Source organism: Caloenas nicobarica, chromosome 11, assembly GCF_036013445.1.
Source record: "Caloenas nicobarica isolate bCalNic1 chromosome 11, bCalNic1.hap1, whole genome shotgun sequence".
Taxonomy (NCBI): domain Eukaryota; kingdom Metazoa; phylum Chordata; class Aves; order Columbiformes; family Columbidae; genus Caloenas; species Caloenas nicobarica.
Window position 1 is genome coordinate 1,016,719 of NC_088255.1, and position 16,723 is coordinate 1,033,441.

The window sequence follows — 16,723 nt, forward strand, 5'->3', positions numbered from 1 at the left end:
ACAAAAAACCCAAACAATAAAGCAGATAAACCTTTGTAATATGCACACAAACTTTTTCCCATTAGGTGTCTATCTTTCTACATAGAATTTATGTCTGAAAGGAATGTGGCTATAATATTTTCCATTAAATTATCATGCTGCTAAATCTTCCTTGGCAAAGATTGTGATAAGGTGAAACAACTCAATTGCTTGACAGATTATTCCAGTAATAATGTAGAGGGGAAAAAAACGTTCCACTCATTATTTCAGTAATGAGATGGTGTGTGTGGGGGGGAAGTTTTAATCCCTTTTGCCTTGGCAGGCTGCAAACAGGACACCAAATGGGATATATTTAATAAATAAACACTGCAAGGGCTCTGATCCACCTGCGGCCAAGTCCTTACTCAGCCTGCTCTTACTGAAATCGTTTGGAGTCCAGTCAAGTGCAGATAAAGAGCTCATTTCAGTTTTGGATCCAAGCTGAGCATTGCTGCATCCAGACGAGGCTGGGAACATGATCCTGGGGAGCGCTGGAGTGTGGGAGGACAAAGGAGCTTTGCTTTTGTACTCCTCTGCTGGGCTGTCCCGCGGTCCCGTCCACTTGGAACAGGCTATTTTCTCTCCTTACGGTTGCCTCTTGAAAACTTAAAAAAGCTGTTCTAGCATCCGGATATCTCTGGGCTGCTGCTGCTGCACTCTGACATATTATTTTTTTCCTGAGAATCTCTTTCTTCACCACAGTTCACTGAAACAGCCATGTGGGGATGCCCTCCAAGCAAGGTACCATCTCTGGTGCCCCGTTACAGTTGCTTGACAGCAAACACATGCTGCTACAAGATGGGCTGATTACGAATCTCAAATGTAGACCTCATAATGTATTCTACACAATTCAGTGCAGCTGCCCAGCAAAGAGAAGTTTAAGCTCTTGGATCTGATCCTGCTCTGGAGTCACGGCTGGGGAGGCCCCTGGTGAAGTGAACAGAATTGCACCAGCAGTCAACTGGCACGTACATTGTGGAAGGCTCGGGCCCATGTCGTCCAATCATCTTAAATTCGTAATTAATATTTTTAGTTGTATTTGGAATAAAACGCTACAGAGAGATCTTCCGTCACTGGTTCCTAGTCAGCAATACTTAAATTTTGGAATAACTTGTGTAAATCACTGGGAGAAGTGAGAAAAGCATTTGCAAGCCAGCAAGCAGACACCCGGGGCTGCAGATTGATCGCAGCAGATGCCGGGGGACGGGACAGCTGATAACACACGGTCCTGCGCTTCCTCGCATCCCCTCTGCCACCACTGGCACCTCCCGACCTTGGCTTTACGCTGGCACGTTTGAACCTTGGGGCGCTGTGCAAAAATAGAAGCGGCAGCACCACAAAATCTGAGCCTCTGGTTGAATATCCCATTGTAGAGGGATAGCAGAGCTTCACCCAGACTGTGTCCACATAAACACCCACTATTATTGTCATGGTATGGTGGCTAAGCTGCTTTATACTTCAGGTTATACACGTTATTCTTCAGCATTCTTTTTGCGTGTGGACTGCTCCATCCTGTGCTATACAGTTCTTTGAAGCGTCATACAGACCATCAAATATTAGTGTAATTTTTAACGCTCTAGTCAGCTCAACACACATAAGAATTGTCTCAATGGTAGGATTGCTGGTGTGATAAAAGGAAATGATAGCTTGAAGACGGACACAGTGCAAAATATTAATGTATGCTGAGCAGCTGGGACACAACGGGTTCTTCCATAGCTTCTTTTAAAAATAAGAGGAGAACAGCAAAAAGAGGGTTGGGTGTTTTTTTTCTTATCTAAGAACACGCTTTAAAGAATCCTTTATTGAAATAGACATTTTCTCACTGTATCTCAATCTGGTATACTTTGGTTATGTTGAGTGTGAGCTCATGGTGCCTTCACATGCAGATTGTGTCTTCCCATCTTCATGTGACACCCGTCTGCTGCTTCAGGCATTGCTGTAACCGAGTCGTGAAGACTTCTGCTCTCCTTCGTACCACGTAAGCTCTAGCTTTTTATTCCACAGGACATTCTGAATAACCGATTTCATGTAATTTATAAACTGCATTGCACACTTAGAAAACCTGTCTGGCTAATGAAGTAATCTGTATCATCAGCAAAAAATCAATGTAGTAAGTTACTTAAAATATATTAAATCTTAAAGACACAACAGAGTCACTGAGCACATTTAATAATGTCAGGGCCATGAGTGTACTAATAGACTTTAATTGCTTCGACCAGCTTTTCCTGGTGCTTCCACCCACCCCCCTGCTCATGGGCCCAGCCCAGACCTGGGCCCAGGCCTAAGCCATGCTGTGGGGTGTGGGTCTGAGCCCCATATCCAGCTGTGACACAGTTGGGTCTGTGCCTGGCCATGGGCCACTCTGAGCTGACCTGGCCTTGAGCTAGGCCCAGCCTTCCAGCCTTGAACTGAGCTCAGCCTTCTGGGCTTGATCTGAGCCCTGCCTTCCTGCACTGATCTGAACCTCGTCTTCCTGGCTTGATCTCAGCCCAGCCTTCCGGGCTTGATCTGAGCCCAGCCTTCCTGCACTGATCTGAACCTCGTCTTCCTGGCTTGATCTCAGCCCAGCATTCCAGGCTTGATCTGAGCCCGGCTTTCCTGGCTTGATCTGAACCTCGTCTTCCTGGCTTGATCTGAGCCTGGCCTTCCAGGCTTGATCTGAACCTCATCTTCCAGGCTTGATCTCAGCCCAGCCTTCCAGGCTTGATCTGAACCTCGTCTTCCAGGCTTGATCTCAGCCCAGCATTCCTGCCTTGATCTCAACCTTGTCTTCCAGGCTTGATCTGAGCCCAGCCTTCCTGCCTTGATCTGAACCTTGTCTTCCAGGCTTGATCTGAGCCCAGCATTCCTGCCTTGATCTGAACCTCGTCTTCCAGGCTTGATCGGAGCCCAGCCTTCCTGGCTGGATCTCAGCCCTGCCTTGGCACCGGGGGCTTCCATGGCATCACCAGGCTGCATCTCACCCTGTTCGCTGCCGCTGGACCTGACCCTGAGCTGCAGGTTGGCTTCCTGCATCACCCAGACCTGCCTCCTCGTTAGGAGCTCGTCTGATGATCCAGCCTATACGTAGCTGGACAACTTCGTTAGCAAAGGAAGTTCTTTTTGCCTGACTCTAACTGTGGATATCTGTGTAACAGTCATGAGTAACTAATCATTATTGTATTATTATATGCATTAAGCAAGTAATTATTTGAAATCTCATCATCTAATTATAATAAATCAAAATGAACTAAGCATCTGGAATCAGTCAGTATGTTTGCTTCTCTTCAACTAGAATAATTTTACCCTAGAAGATTGTACATAACAAATTTAGCATAGACATACTCTCAAAAAAAATGGATATATGAGCCTATGAAATAATTCAACCATGAAGATTGAATATAAATATGCATATTTTATAAAAAAAGCAGGCCAATCTTTCCTGTTATCTGTTGCATCTTCCAGGGGATTATGCCTTCTATATTTCCGAAGTCTCTTAAGCTCCCCACTGAGGCTTCCTGCACTGTCCCTTCTATGGACGGGCATGAACCAGCCGCGGTCTCTCTGCTCTCAATACACCCACTGATTTCACCGCATGTTTTATCCGGCCTCTTTTCAACAGCCACTTGACTGTGACTTCCTTAAAGAAATAAATATACAGAGCTGACTAAAGACTCACTCCATTTCTTTCAGCAATGGATGATTCCCTGTTTTGCAGAAGGTGGCTGTTGCTGACCCACTGGGCTTAAACCGGGTAAAATATGATTCTCTTCTATCATATGGAATGTCACAAGCAATCTATTGATCCTAGAGGGATAATGTCACTTGCCAATCTTTAAAAACAGCTGGGGACCAGGGAGGGAATGGGCCACAGGTACCACTTGTTCCGAAACCACTGCTGACAAGTTGTTCTCAACTAAACTGTACTCCAAAAGCGGCTTCTCTTTTGAATACTTATGATCCGTAGCAATTATTTTAGGTCTCCTTGGTTTTGAAAAATCCCACATACAAGATTAAGATTTCCTTCAACAATAAAACGATGTGGCTGAGAAGCGGTGACAATTGCCCAGCAACTGAAAGAGTTTTCTGCCCACACGTCCAACTACTCAGAGGAAAACAATGCAGGAACACTGGCTGCAAAGTGTGATTTGGTGTTTTATTGGGTCTTATAATGATTTGGCTCCTCAACGCTTCTAAGAACCGTGCACGAGGGAAGATGCATTGCTGAAACAATAGATCACCTTCAGCTGTCACTGTACTTGAGCTCCTTTGAGCAGTTATTCATGAATTGTTCTGAGGCTTGGAGTTTTGAGGGCAGAGCTAAGACAATGGAGAAGTCTGGAACTGACATTAAATTGTCTGTTCCTTGTGCATAAGCAATTTAAAGACTTTCTGCTTCTACCTTGTTTTCTGTCTACTTTGTTTTCTGTAGGAAGCACTGACCCAGCCAGGAGCAGATGTGCCTCTCACTTTTGTTCTTTAACTGCAAGACTATCCTTTGCCTAAATATCCAAGAGAAACCTGCAGAACAAGAATTGCAAGTTTTACTAAGATACAGCAAGCCAAATTAATTCTTGAGGTAGGGACACAAACCAAATGCTGTTAGGAGACTCTCATTATCTGCTGGGGAAAAATGTCATCCCTTATAATGAAACATGTATCTTCTATTATAGGAACAGTGAACTGTATTTGAGGCAGTATGCTTAGAGAGGATGATTAATTGGTTTGTCATTAGCAGTAACACTTCTTGAGTAATGCATTTTCGCTCACAGTTCCACCCTATTTCCATTTCAGCTAAGGGAGAGTCCAGGATATGATCTGAAGATCCTCAAATGAACAGTTTTGATTTGTCCAGGGTAATTCACTGGCTGCACCAGTCACAAAAACTTCTGATGACAATTAACCCTGATTGCCACCAAGATGAAGCTTGGCGTTCCCAGCCTCATGGGCAGTACCAGAAGTACAACCAGCAAAACACAAGAAGTAGTTAGAAAAGTTGTATTACAATTGTTTCGTCAGCCTCAAATTCCTGAGTCCTGTTACAAAGACTCGTACAGAAGCCAGGGCCTAGTCCTTTAAAAACCAGTAAAGATATGATGAAAAAATGGAGGATTTATGATTTTCTCCCTGCATTCTTTCTTAGTGATACAGATCTCTTGTTTAGTTGTATTTAGTTGTATTTGTAGACACACTCATGATTTAGAAGCTCTGAGCAGTTCCTTAGCTACACACATTATTTTTCTTCCCTTTATCACCTGAAAAGAGTAGTAATTAAAAGTACGACTACTTATGAACAGGATTGTAATGTACCCAAGGCAACCAAAGGCCATGAAAATGATGCTGAGCTATAACAGTAGAAATGAAAAATGTAATTAATGGGGAAAACATTGTTATGAGTTCAAAGCTTGTTGGCAATATCGATGTTTTTACATTGCTTTAAAAAAAAGAAAAAAAGAAAAACACAACAAACCAACAGAATAAGAGTTGGCAAAAGTTTTATTAAGACATGACAGCGTAACATGCAGAGTTGGGCCCGAAAGGCTCATCCCGTTATGAAACCTCGATGGCGATGCCTGGTTTAGGTCTGTAGAAGATCAGGCGTATTGTAAAACACACAACACAGACACGCAAATACAGCACACGAAATACAGCTAAGACCAAGTTAAGTCCATCTGAAGTGAACTGCGCTTAACAGCACGGAGGAGAAGACATGTTGTTACTCATACTCTAATAAAAGAAACCCAACTACAGTGCTAGAATATTAGATTTACAGCTTGAGGAAAGGTCAGTCCCCAGTGTCTCCACCGCCAGCCTTGCACTGACCCTGAGTCCCAGGGCCCGGCGGGGATTTATTGCTCCTGTACCGAAACGAAGGGAAAGTCGCCTTTTTGAACAAAACGAGGGCGAGCCGACCGGGGCAATGGTGCGTGTTGCGGCTGTTTGTACTCACAGAAGTGGGTTTGGTGCAATCCTTAGTTGCTAGCTCATGTAGGCGAAAGGGAGAGAGGTTTATGTAAAACGCCTCATAGTTGAGTACTAAACTACGCAGCGATATTATTTATGAGACTCGTGTAGGGCGCAGATTTTGTTCGCTAATTCGACTCAAAAAAGGGCATTTTTCTCTCGCGTCTTTCGGCTGGTACGTGTGAGAACACGAGGAGCCGCGCTCCCCGGTGTCCCCGGCGGCACTGCCGCAGGCCCGGGACTCCGCTCCGAGCCGCCGCGGCCGCCGGGCCCATGCCCACCATTTCCTGCCGCTCCCGCCGGGCCCTCCCGCCAAGATGGCGGCGGCGGCGCCGCCGCGGGTCCCGCCCGGCCCGGCCTCCCGGCCCCCGCCCGCCAACAGCCGGGCCGGGCCCCGCCTCGCCGGAGCGAGCGCGTCGCTGCGCCGCCGGCCCCGGCCCGGCCCCCTCGCCGCACGCAGCCCGGCCAGCGGACAGGCCCGCGGGGCGGGCCCCTCCCACCTTTCGACTGCGATGGTTGGGTGTCCCCATCTGCAACTCCGATTGGCCCCCCCCGGAAAAGCGGTTTGCTCCCATTGGCTGAGGGGTGGACTCAAGTGAGCCGTGCGCAGAGTAGTAGGGAGGGGCGAGGTGGTCCGGGGGGAGAGCGCGCGGGGCCGTGTGCAAACCGCGTGTGGCGCAGCCAGAAGGGACGCGGGAGCAGCGGCGGGGCCGGAGCAGCGGGGCCTTCTGTCGTCCGGCCGTGCGCCCAGCGGGTCGGCGGTCCGCAGGTACCTGCCGGGCCGGCCCCGGCGGCGAGGGGAAGCTGCTGGGGCCGAGGGTGGGCAGCGAAGGCAGAGCGCGGGGGGGGGGGGGGTGATGGCGCTGGCGCACTCCGGCCTAGTGCGCGGGAAAGTGGCGCCGAGCGGCCCGCCCGGCCTCGGGCGCGGTGCCCCGGCCCGGGGGTCGGGGAGAGCCCGGGGGGAGGTGGATGGGGGGCGCTGGAGGGGGTGGGGCCCGCAGGCCCTGCGAGGGCGGGCGGTGGCGGCGGGTGAGTCAGGCTCTGGCGGGTTCCGGGAGGCGCCGAGGGAGCCTGCGCTGCGCTGGGGGAAGGGAGGCCGGGGGGGGATATCCCTCACCCCGTTCGCTCGGGCCGGGCGCTCCCGGGAACCGTCTCCGCCGAGCCCGCGGGCCGGTGGCGGCGGTCGGCCTGTTGACCGGGGTCCGGCAGGCTGCAGGCCTGCAGCGCGGGGGCCGAGGCTTCACCCGGCCGGCCCGGGCAGGGGGAAGCGCCCGGCCCGGCCTCGCCGCGCGGGCTGGGCCCGGCGGGGGACTGAGGAACTTCCCTGTGGGCGAGCGGCTGCAGCGGGTTCGGGGAGGAGAAGAACTTGTGAGAGCGGGGACTGGGTGGAAGGTGGCTGAAATAAAACTGTTGCTTTTTTTTTTTTCCCCCCCTTTTGTATTTTTTTAATCTCCGCCGGCCTCGCCGTGGGCCCGGCCGGGGCACCACGTGGCCGCCCACGTGTGAGGCCGGGCCGGGCGCGGGGGGTCGGGCTGTTCGTCTCCGACCACAGGCGTGGATGGCGGCCCGCTCCGAATCCAAGTGTGACCTATAAATGGATAGGAAAAATAGCCCGTGACATCTGCATCAGACTCGTGGAGCAGCCTTTTATTGAAGTTCCCGTCAGACATAGTTCTCAAGTAACCAGTGTTACTCATTTAGTATCCAGAATTGTCATAAAGGAATTATTTAACTTAATAGTGGGTTTAATTTTCGTTTCGGCACTTAGGACGGTCCCATTGCCGCACAGTGTTAGCGTTGCGTAGTCTGTTTTCTTCCTCAACACAGACTTCCTTAGAGAAGGAATCCTGCATCTGTCTTCAAAGTGAAGAGGTTAAATGAGTTCGCTAGGGCAGTGCAAGGACCTTGTGAGTTACAGGCTTAACATCCCATTTTTTTTTAAACAGACTTAGTCAATGTCTAGACTGAATTCTATGTTAAAAACTCCACGTTGCTGATGTTTACTTCTCTTGAAGTTTAAAACTTTCTACAGATAGCAATCAAAAATAAAAGGGGAAGATGGTAGAAGAATGTACATGCTTGGTAGATAATGTGTAGTTTCTATATTAACTAGGATGGTTAGACAAAGTGCAAGAGTTACTCTTAGGAACTTTTGCTCTCCTTCTGGTTTGTGTCAACAAAGCTATCCAAGAATTACTAGTCTAAGTGAAGTCATGATGTCTTTTTGACCTGGCTTCTGGCTGTTCTTTAGGTATCCAAGTTCTTGAGTTTTAGTTCAGCATTTGTGGATCAGCTTGGCTGTGGAATGTATTGAGCGTAGAATGTAGAGCGTAGGGCTTGGCTTGCCCCTTCTGCAGGTTTTCTTGAAGTTTCAAACTACTTCTTTGGGATATTGTTGGAATATTGTTACCTGGTGGTCAGAAAACTTAATTTTGTTTCTTTTCTAGTGATGCCAAATGCTGGAGATGGGAGCATTGCTAACTCTGTTTGTAGCTTGTTTTCAGGTTGCAGGTGTGGAAATTCAGCCAGCTGAATACTGAGTAGCTTTGGTGACAGTCATGTGTCATGTGTTCAGGAATTCTCAAACACGCTTATTAGGAAATAAAAACCCTTCATGGGTAGCATTTCTCTAAGGAGATTGAGTAATACTTCTTCTGAAATGAAATGCTGGTACTTCTGTTAGCAGTTCTTTCTGCCTTTCAATTCCTTTATCTTATAGGAAGGCAAAGCTGTGCTTCCTACTACATGGGTGTTTCGCCATGTTTGGGCTGGCTCGTCAAGTCCAGGCGTGGTGGTGTGGGTTGGTCACCTACAGCCTGGGAAGAAACTGCTGATTTCTCAACATTTGCCTCTTTGATATGGCTGGCTTGCCAAAGAGCTCTTAAGTACGCCAGCTTTAGCGGTGGGTTTTATCTAGTCTGTCCTTTGAAGGAGTGAAGTCCTATTAATATCAAATGGCAGTGATACTTGCTGCTTGTGATCTACACCTGGTAAGTATCATGAAGATAACTGCCCCCTTGTATTGGGCTTGTACTGTTAAGAAGTTGTTGAGCTCTAAGGAACTGCTATTGTGAGTAATCTTAGAGGTGAAGTTCAGCTTCCTTTCTATTCTTGGGAACGCAAGTTAGTTTTGCCTTTGCTAAAGCAAACTTCTTCAGGGGACATTGAGACTAAAAGTCATAAAAAAGAGCATTACAGTGCAGTTTAGTAGTGGTTTTTTCCATTCATCAGGTCTAGATGGGCTGCTAAACCAGACTTGGATATTGCTGGATCTTGTGAGGGAAGACTGGAGTTTAATAGCACCTCTCCTGTTTTAAAAGTTTTGAATGTGTATTAGCCATAAAGCCACCCAAAGACATGATCTTCCACTTTAAAGTTGATACTAGGAAGTATCAAGTTGCTAGTATCACTAGAAGAATCGCAAATAAACTTTGTCACTTTGCTGAAGTTGTGCTCAAAAGCTTCAAATCTGACCTAGGAAATTACTAAGGTGGCACCTCTCCCTTGGATCTTTGAGCTGCTCTTGACCCATGATCAGTAGGGCAATCACACAGAACAAAGGCTGAAACTACTGCTCAGAATGTTTTGCTGAGTAACTGCAAGGTGATTTATTTCTGCTTCAAGCTACAGTTACAGAGCTCTGTAGAAGGAGTTCAGGTAAATGGCTGCCCTCTTTTGTAGAACGGTAAGGATTGGGGCAACTAGACTTGAATTTCTTGATGAGTTTTGGAATCTGCTCTGAGGCAGTGGCTTAGTATATCTTGCAGAATTTGACCTGGCTCAAAAAATGCGAATGAGGCCATAGTTCTAATTTGTTTTCCATTATTAGTTTTTTTTTTTTTTGGTCCTGGTGAGGTTAAAAATCTAGTTCTGGGGAGGGCAAGCTGCTTTGTCTAACACACTTGAGCTGCAGAAAACACTGATAGATGTAACCGAGTGAAAACTTTCCAAGAAGGCTTAAACAAGTAGCCTTGTTGCAGAAGACTTACTTAAGGTGGACGTGGTAGGTAAAAGGAACTGCTGGAAACTTGCCTTGGTGACAAAATGGAGGAGCATTGACTAATAGAGGAGAGTTGGAACTTGAGTGGTTTTTTTACTGTACAGTTTGGTGGGGGTTTTTTCCCTCTTGGAAGTAGCTGAAAAATGTCACGGTGTCCAAAGTGCTTGGAGGCTGTCCATGTAAGGACTGGTCTTCTGAACTAGCCTTTTCTGGATATTGCTCCTTAAAGGTGGCTGTTGGCTTTATCTGAAAACTAAATTGTTATATTGTGTTTTTTAATGGTTTACAGTGGGACAAGGAAAAGTCTGGGTAAGGCTTCTTAGAATGTGGGGCAAGTAAAAGTAGTGGCAGCTGCATCCACATCTAGCTGGTGGACTTGTATTCCGTTTCAGATCCTTTACAGGAAGAATGCAGAAGTTAAACATTAAAATACTGGTGAAGAGAAATTCCAGGCAGACTGTTTAGTACTCTTCATGTACTTAATATATCTGAAGATGGAGCAGCGTGCTTTGTTATCATACTTCTACAGCAGCTGTAACCTTCAAATACCTCTGAGTTCAGGGGAAAAGGGGCCACTGAAAATAAAGTCTTTTAAATTAACGTCTCCAATAGTGCAGACACTGCTTGACTCTAGATTTCTTACTCAGTTTGCTTAATCTTGCTTTGCCAATTTGCTGTATACCAGAGGGAAAAAACGTAGGTTTTCCTGTTGAAGGAGTAGTTAAAAATGAAGCAACTTTAAATCAGACGTAAAACTTTTCAGATTCCTTTGGGGCAATGAGTAGTGAGCTTTTGTCCATCATGTGGATCCTGACCTCGACTGGCAGAATGACAGCCTAGATAATAATCTTAGATACACAATGGAAAAAGTTTCTGTACTAAAGTAGGTCTAGCTCACCTATTAAACATTTGTCTTTTACCATAAGCTATTTACGTTCAGTTCTTCGTATGGATAACTGCTGGCAGTGTTCAATCCTGTCGCTTTCTGCTGTATTGAGTTCATGGTTTGAATGAAAGTCTGGTGGCTGTTGATATCTGTGAAGATGTTTTTAGGAGTTGCAAGTTAAGAATGTATCTCGGTATGTAATTCAGAGACCCCATCTTGTTGCTCTTGAAATTAAAAGCGGCATCAACTGTTGTGCCTGAGCCCAGCTCAGCTTTGTGGTGTCCTTGTTCTGCAGTGTCAACATGGTTGCTATGGAAACGGGCATAAACAACAGCACAGCGAGTGCCACCAGCACAGACAGCTCTTCACCCTTGGGTGTCCTGATAAAATAGTTTGAAATCTTGGACACTGAGATGAAGCAGAGAAGACTGGGTTGTGTGTAAAATCCAAGTGTATCTCTGAAGTGCTCAGCGGTTGTTTTGTTCTTGTCAATGTCTAAGATCTTGCATCCTTGCATTGCAGAACTTCATTTTAAGAGCAAATACCATCATCTGGTCCAGCTGGAAGGTGGATGCGGGGTTACAGCAGTAGCATACTGGAATTTCTGCCTCCTGTACTTTGAATTCTCAGGCTTCTACTGTGGCTGGAAGGATGGATGCTTACTTATGTGCTGAAGATGATTGGAGAAAGGGGAACTTTTGTTGAGGGAGGAGTGGCTAAAAAGCCACGGTAAATTTCTTCAGTGTTGGAGTACTTTAAAAATAACTCTACATAAAAATTCACGTTTAGATGTACACTCTCCATTTAAGCTCTAAATGTCAGGATGCTAATTCTGGTTCCCTCTTGAGGTCGTGTTGTTATTACTGCTTCTGTCGTGGCTTTCTTCAAGATACAACTCAGGAAGGTTCCTGGTGATCTGGGATGCTCGATGTTTTGAGGGGGAGGGAAGTGTTCTGTAACAAATGGTAGGGGTTACAGGAGGATTATTTTCATGGGAGATCAGGTGAACTGACCAAACCACCCAGATAATGGTTCTGTTTCTGTTGGGTTAAGAATAATGCATTGGGAAAGAGCACGTGAAGTATTTGAACTTGAGGAGACTTCATCAAAACAAAGCTTGACAGGTGTATTTTTAAACTTGGTGTACTTTAAACTTCTCCTGAGCACGCTTTAAAAACTATTTCAATTTAAATGCTTAACTTCCTTGTTCTTTCTGGCTCTGGAAGTCTTGCATAACCGTTGTACAGCTTGGGGGGGTTATGGTACCGTGACCACGATCCGTTTAACCTGCCCCATCCCGACTGCTGCCTCGTGGCCTGGGCCAGATGGACTTTCCTGCTCAGTGAAACCTCCATTCCCCAGTATGGGCAAAAGAAACAGTTTATCTTGTCCGACAGGCCTGTCTGATGGCTCCCTGGCATTCTAAGGATGTTTTCCTAGTTAGCCTTCTAGAGATCTGGCAAGTGTCTGGTGTCTTTTAGGGAAACCAGATATCTTAAACATTTTCTTTCGTGTAAACGTGGGAGTGAAGTATGCCTCCTGAGCTGTAGGTTAATATGTTGAAGTTGTAATTCTTGTTTCTCAGAGTTTAACTGCTATTTAGGTCATAAAAAGTCAAGTCCTCAAATGTTAAGCTAATGTCGTCTTTTAGGCTTTAGGTGTAATACCACGTATTCTTACAATTAGCATCTAGAGTGAAGCTTGATTAGTTAATAAATGTATTAACTGCCAGTTTAGGAGGAAGCGTTAACAACTACCAGGAAGACTTCATAGAGATAAGTAGTTGGCTTTTGATTTTAACTCTGAGGAATAAGGAATAAGTTTTTGAAGAGAAGACTGGATACAAAAATGAATGGGAGGGAAAGTTCTGCAGTACACTGTCTCTCTGGCTCTTCAGCTGCCTTACTCCTAACAAAGCAGAGACAAACTTTTATGCTCTACAGTGGTTTTAATAGTCAGGATCAGATATCGTACAAGAAAGTACTGAGTTAGCCAGAAGTCCTGCTTGGTTTTTGTTGCCTCTGCTGGGAGGATGGGAAACTTCTGAATCTGTTATTGAAATGTAGCCCTTGGCTGGGGGAGAAGGTGTTCTGAAAATGTCTTTTTTCCTCAGACAGGTGATCTGCAGCCATGAGCAGCAACGAATGCTTCAAGTGTGGACGCACTGGCCACTGGGCTCGGGAGTGCCCGACTGGAATCGGCCGTGGTCGTGGGATGAGAAGCCGCGGCAGAGGTGATTGATGGCTGTGGCTTTCAGTTTGTTTGTACAGTAAGATCTCTAGCTGACTGTTTGAATAGTGTGTAAAACTGGCTTTGTTAGTCTGAAGTGAAGAAAGTTAGGACACAAATCAGTAATTTTGGTGGTTCTTACCTCTGCGTAAGAACTTCGCCAGGGGCCTCTGAGCATGAAGCTAAGTTTGCGATTCAACTGGCAGTGTCCTTGATTAACTCTTAAGAATATTCTTAACTTAAACCTTAAAGCTTTTTTTTTTTTCCTCCTGTTACCTGTTTCAAGCAGGCTTCCAGTTCATGTCTTCATCTCTCCCGGACATCTGTTACCGCTGTGGTGAGTCTGGCCATCTTGCCAAGGACTGTGATCTTCAGGAGGATGGTAAGTATCACTAAATATTCTACCTCTTCAATCCCATGGACAGAGATCTGTGGTTGAAGAGGAGGACATAGCACACTGGTCATAATTCACTGGAAACAAGCTGTATATGTCCCTCGTTAGAAACATGCTACGTCTCCTGCTACCAAGGTTTTATAGTCTTGTTTGGTATGTTTTTCTTATTGTGGAAGCCTGCTATAACTGCGGTAGAGGTGGCCACATTGCGAAGGACTGCAAGGAGCCGAAGAGGGAGAGGGAGCAGTGCTGCTACAACTGTGGCAAACCCGGCCACCTGGCTCGGGACTGCGACCATGCAGACGAGCAGAAGTGCTATTCTTGTGGAGAGTTTGGACACATTCAAAAAGACTGCACCAAAGTGAAATGCTATAGGTAAGAACTGACAAAAGACAGCTGCAAAATGTACTTCAAGTGATAAATTCATTCTGTATCTAATTTTTGTGAGGAAATGAAGCTTAAGGTTTGACTGGGTGGCTCGTTTCTTTAAGCCAGTTACGTATTCTTGTTCAAAACTAAGACTTGCTAGCAAAGTCAAGCAGATGGATTCAGTGGCACACCTCTCTAGATGGCCGGAACAGTGCAGATGTTAAATCACTTAAGCTGCATGGGAAAAAGGGCTGCATCTTTTTGCAGAAGGTAACACAAAGTACTTGCCTGTAGCACAAACTTCCGCTTGAGTTGGTTACCTTGTGTCTTAAGCTGGAACTAAAAATTTCAAGCTGTCCAAGTCGGCTGAGTGGCACAGCCACCACCAGCAGAAATACACTGGAGCTGTCTTGGTTGTAGGAACTGCGCATACAGGTGGGTGTTGAATCAGTTTGAAACACCGGCTTCAAAATGTTGTCTGGTTTTTGAATGCAGGCCTGTACTAGAAATAGTGTGTTCCTGAGTGCAGGATTCTGCGAGAGTCCCTCCTGTCTGAGGAAGACAAGAGAACATTGTGCATTTGAGTTAAAACTAATTATTCTCAAGGTTAAACTGTAGTTGGAAGCATCAGAGCAGGCAAAACCTGACACACAGTTGTTTGTTGGTTTAAAAAAAAGAAAAAACCAAACACCCTTCTGTACAGTGGTTTTTGGCGTAGATGGTGATTAATGTGAGTTGATCAGTCGGGGAGCAGTTTCTGGCTCTGACATAAGGCAAGTTTGTCTTTGAAGAATTCTGGAACACTGAAGTAGAAGTCTTGAATGCAGAACTAGTGTTGCACGAAATACAAGTAGAGAATGTACCTGACAGAACAGGATTGCTTTTCTGTGTAACTGTCGTGGCTGGTTTTGATAAAATCCTTTGCTTTTTGCAGGTGTGGTGAAACTGGCCATGTAGCCATCAACTGCAGCAAGACCAGTGAAGTCAACTGCTATCGCTGCGGCGAGTCAGGGCACCTTGCACGGGAATGCACAATTGAAGCTACAGCCTAATTATTTTCCTTTGTCGCCCCTCCTTTTTCGATTGATGGTTGTATTATTTTTCTCTGAATCCTCTTCACTGGCCAAAGGTTGGCAGATAGAGGCTACTCCCAGGCCAGTGAGCTTTACTTGCCGTGTAAAAGGAGGAAAGGGGTGGAAAAATCAACTTTCTGCATTTAACTACAAAAAAAATGTTTATGTTTAGTTTGGTAGAGGTGTTATGTATAATGCTTTGTTAAAGAACCCCCTTTCCGTGCCACTGGTGAATAGGGATTGATGAGTGGGAAGAGTTGAGTCAGACCAGCAAAAACCCTCTCTGGGTTACAGGGAAGTGATCCTATGCAGGAGGAAAGAAATTTCTGGAAGTGTCGAAACTTCCTCATAACTTTAATTTTATCACAATGGCCTTGGATTGTCTGACCTCAGTAGCTGTTAACACCAAGTAATATCTGTATCAGGCCCTACCTAGAGCATATAGCTGAGTGGGAGTAAACAAACACGATGCACATGCCTGTTAATGGCCATGAGAGAGAGAGAGAAATCAGGAATAACCTTAAAAGTAACAGTAATTCAGTCAATGAATGTTCACGTTGGAGATACAGAACGTAATGGGAAGCTTTTGAATAACTATTTCAAAGTAAATCTGAAACCCAGACATCAGTGCTCATAGCATATACAATTTGGAGCTATTCAGGAGTTGCAAATAAATGCATTTTCACAGAAATCAAGATGTTATTTTTGTATACTATATCACTTAGACAACTGAGTTTCATTTGCTTGTAATCAGTTTTTAAAGTAAGATGGTAAAAGCAATTGAAGTCCTAGAACATAGAAAATGTAATTTTAAACTATCAATAAAGCTGGAGGAGGAAGGGGAGTCTGGCTAAAGTTCCTTTTGTTTATTTTTGGTTCTCATGTACACAGTGCAAAATAACACATTAAAAAGGGGTATGTGGAGGTGTAAAAAAAGTTTAGTTTGGACTTTTCTTTCGTACTGTTGTGTGTTTCCATGTGGCAGCACCGAAATGTGAAACCCTGGAGCAGCCAGTCCAACCGGAGCGGTGTGTCCCTGTGTGCTCGGGCGCTGCGGAAGCGTTTCTGTACAAATGGCTGCAGAAGGCACAGAAGCAGTTGAAAAACTGGCCTGTGATGGTGGTTGTGCGTGAATTCAGAGAGAAAACCAGACTGATTGGCAGCTGTAGGAGAGAAAAACTAAACTGGTGCTGTTGTCTCCTGGATCTGGGTTACGGTTAAGCAGTTACATCTTGAGCTGCGTTGGAAGCAAAGCTGTGAAATGAGATGTGATGTCCCTCAAGGTCTGTGGCTTTGAGCCACAGGGGGGAGGCTTCACGGAATCCCAGCATGTCAGTATGGTGCTGGGCTTGTAATTCTTACCATCAGCCTTAGAATCATAGAATCATTTCAGTTGGAAGAGACCCTCAAGATCATCGAGTCCAATCATAACCTAACTCTAACACTAACCTTGAATATGTCTAGGTTTTAAAATAGACATAATTTTATTTGCATTTGCATGTATCTTGATCTTGGCTGCTTCAGAGTTCTGCTCTGTGCATGATCCTGGCTGGAGCTCTGAGAGGAGAACCTCCTGAATTCACAGAATCCCAGAATGTCAGGGATCGGCAGGGACCTCGAAAGCTCATCCAGTGCAATCCCCCCGCCGGAGCAGGAACACCCAGATGAGGTTACACAGGAAGGTGTCCAGGCGGGTTGGAATGTCTGCAGAGAAGGAGACTCCACAGCCTCCCTGGGCAGCCTGGGCCAGGCTCTGGCACCCTCACCATGAAGAAGTTTCTTATCATATTTAAGTGGAACCTCTTGTGTTC

The 16,723-nt window shown here is 45.8% G+C and overlaps 1 protein-coding gene across 2 annotated transcripts; it reads left to right on the forward strand.

Annotated features, from left to right (window-relative positions):
- The first annotated feature begins 6,590 nt into the window (after nt 1–6,590).
- CNBP (CCHC-type zinc finger nucleic acid binding protein) lies at nt 6,591–15,848 on the forward strand. Of its 2 annotated transcripts, none has more exons than XM_065642757.1 (5): nt 6,591–6,730; nt 12,961–13,080; nt 13,366–13,458; nt 13,647–13,845; nt 14,774–15,848. In XM_065642757.1, the coding sequence occupies exons 2-5, from the start codon at nt 12,978–12,980 to the stop codon at nt 14,889–14,891; spliced, it is 513 nt and encodes a 170-aa protein (XP_065498829.1). In that variant the 5' UTR covers nt 6,591–6,730; nt 12,961–12,977; the 3' UTR covers nt 14,892–15,848. The 2 variants fall into 2 exon arrangements, with proteins under 2 accessions (XP_065498829.1, XP_065498828.1); XM_065642756.1 differs by having other exon boundaries at nt 13,366–13,457; nt 13,643–13,845.
- The last annotated feature ends 875 nt before the right edge of the window (nt 15,849–16,723 follow it).

Bases quoted from the DNA above. Each gene is read 5' to 3' on its own strand.
- CNBP (XM_065642756.1), top strand. From the start codon at position 12,978: ATGAGCAGCAACGAATGCTTCAAGTGTGGACGCACTGGCCACTGGGCT. The intron at 13,081-13,365 runs GTGATTGATGGC...TGTTTCAAGCAG, and splicing joins GATGAGAAGCCGCGGCAGAG to GCTTCCAGTTCATGTCTTCA. The intron at 13,458-13,642 runs GGTAAGTATCAC...TTTCTTATTGTG, and splicing joins ACTGTGATCTTCAGGAGGAT to GAAGCCTGCTATAACTGCGG.